Genomic DNA, 1,456 nt, shown 5'->3' with positions numbered 1-1,456 from the left:
TTTCTCTTGTTCTTTCTTTTCTTTGCGTTTTATAATGTAATTAATCATTATTATTATAATTATAATTATTATAATGATGATAATAAGTATAATGATGATAATTATCATTATCATCCACCATACAATTTCTTTATTACATTTTGTTCCTTCTTCATTGATTCCATACCAAAATGAACATTTTGAACATTTATTATTTTTTGTTTCTTTACATTTATTAATATTTGAATAATGAATACATTCTTTATTTATTATTATATATTCTTCTTCACATTTATTACATTCTTTCTCATTTAAACATGTTATACATTTATTTCCACATTTTGAACATTCTTTATTTATTAAATAATATCCTGTTAAACATTCTCTACATCCATATTCTTTATCTATTTCTCCTTTACATCCTTTAATTGTTGTTGTTGATTTACATATTCCTGTTGAACTCATAAAATATCCTTCTCCACATATTATACATTTATCTTTTTGATTACATGTTAAACATTCTTTTTCACATTTTGAACATCCTTTCCCATTTCTATAATATCCTTTATTACATATTCCACATCCACTTCCATCTGCTAATATTCGTAAACATGTTCCATTTAATTCTTCATTTGATTGACATGTTTTATCATTTCTTAAATATTTATCATTAGAACAACTCATACAATATGTAGATGTTCCATAACATGTTTCACATTTATCATCACATTTTAAACATTTCATGTCTTTTGTTAAATAATATCTTTCTTTACATCTTTTACATCCATATGTATTTTGTTCTTCACAATATTCTATTTTTGTATTAATACATTCTCCGTTCAAATTAGGTGAATATGTATTTAAACATTCAACACATTTTCCATTAACAATGATTTATTTGAACAACATTCAATTCTTTGATATGGTTCTTTCTATAAATATTAAAATATTTGATTTATTAATTTATATTTTTAACTATTGGTTTGGATGTGTGTATAAATAATAAATTTGATGAAAGATAACAACTTCTAATAATAATTGTTTGCTTATAATATAGTTATTAATTAATTAGATAAAGATAATAAAGATAGAGTAATACTTCCAATAAATGAATTAAAAACCATCTTTTGTAAATATATGTAAGCAATCTGATATGTATTATTGAAACTAACATCATTATAATAACAAACAATTCAATTATATTTTGATTGAAACACTTATCATTTGATGTGGTTGATGTTACTTTATTAATTGTTCCATCATATGATAATATTAAATACCAAACATCATTAATATTAAATAATAGTAATATTTGAATTGATGTAAGTACTTTGAGTAGGTAAATGATAATGATAATCAATATTATCATATAAACGAACTGATAACTAACTAAGATTTCTAGTTATTCTTGTTGGAATATTTTCATTGGAAAATTCAAATTAAACATTTTTAAATGAATATGGAATATTAATTAAAT

At 21.2% G+C, this 1,456-nt stretch overlaps 1 protein-coding gene across 1 annotated transcript, besides 3 other annotated features; it reads right to left on the bottom strand.

Annotated features, from left to right (window-relative positions):
* On the bottom strand, positions 1–723 carry EDI_075300 (uncharacterized protein; the record flags this gene model as incomplete). Its single annotated transcript, XM_001737662.1, has 1 exon — positions 1–723. A coding segment is annotated over one exon (723 nt), but the record flags the coding sequence as incomplete, so codon positions are not given.
* Positions 44–114: a microsatellite.
* Positions 186–260: a sequence feature (AT_rich).
* Positions 724–912: 189 nt separating the features above from the next.
* Positions 913–954: a sequence feature (AT_rich).
* Between the last annotated feature and the right edge of the window lie 502 nt (positions 955–1,456).

Source organism: Entamoeba dispar, genomic scaffold (assembly GCF_000209125.1).
Source record: "Entamoeba dispar SAW760 scf_1105229460767 genomic scaffold, whole genome shotgun sequence".
Classification (NCBI taxonomy): Eukaryota; Evosea; order Mastigamoebida; family Endamoebidae; genus Entamoeba; species Entamoeba dispar.
The sequence above is the reverse complement of the archived record's forward strand: the minus strand, read 5'-3'. Positions and strand labels throughout refer to the sequence as shown.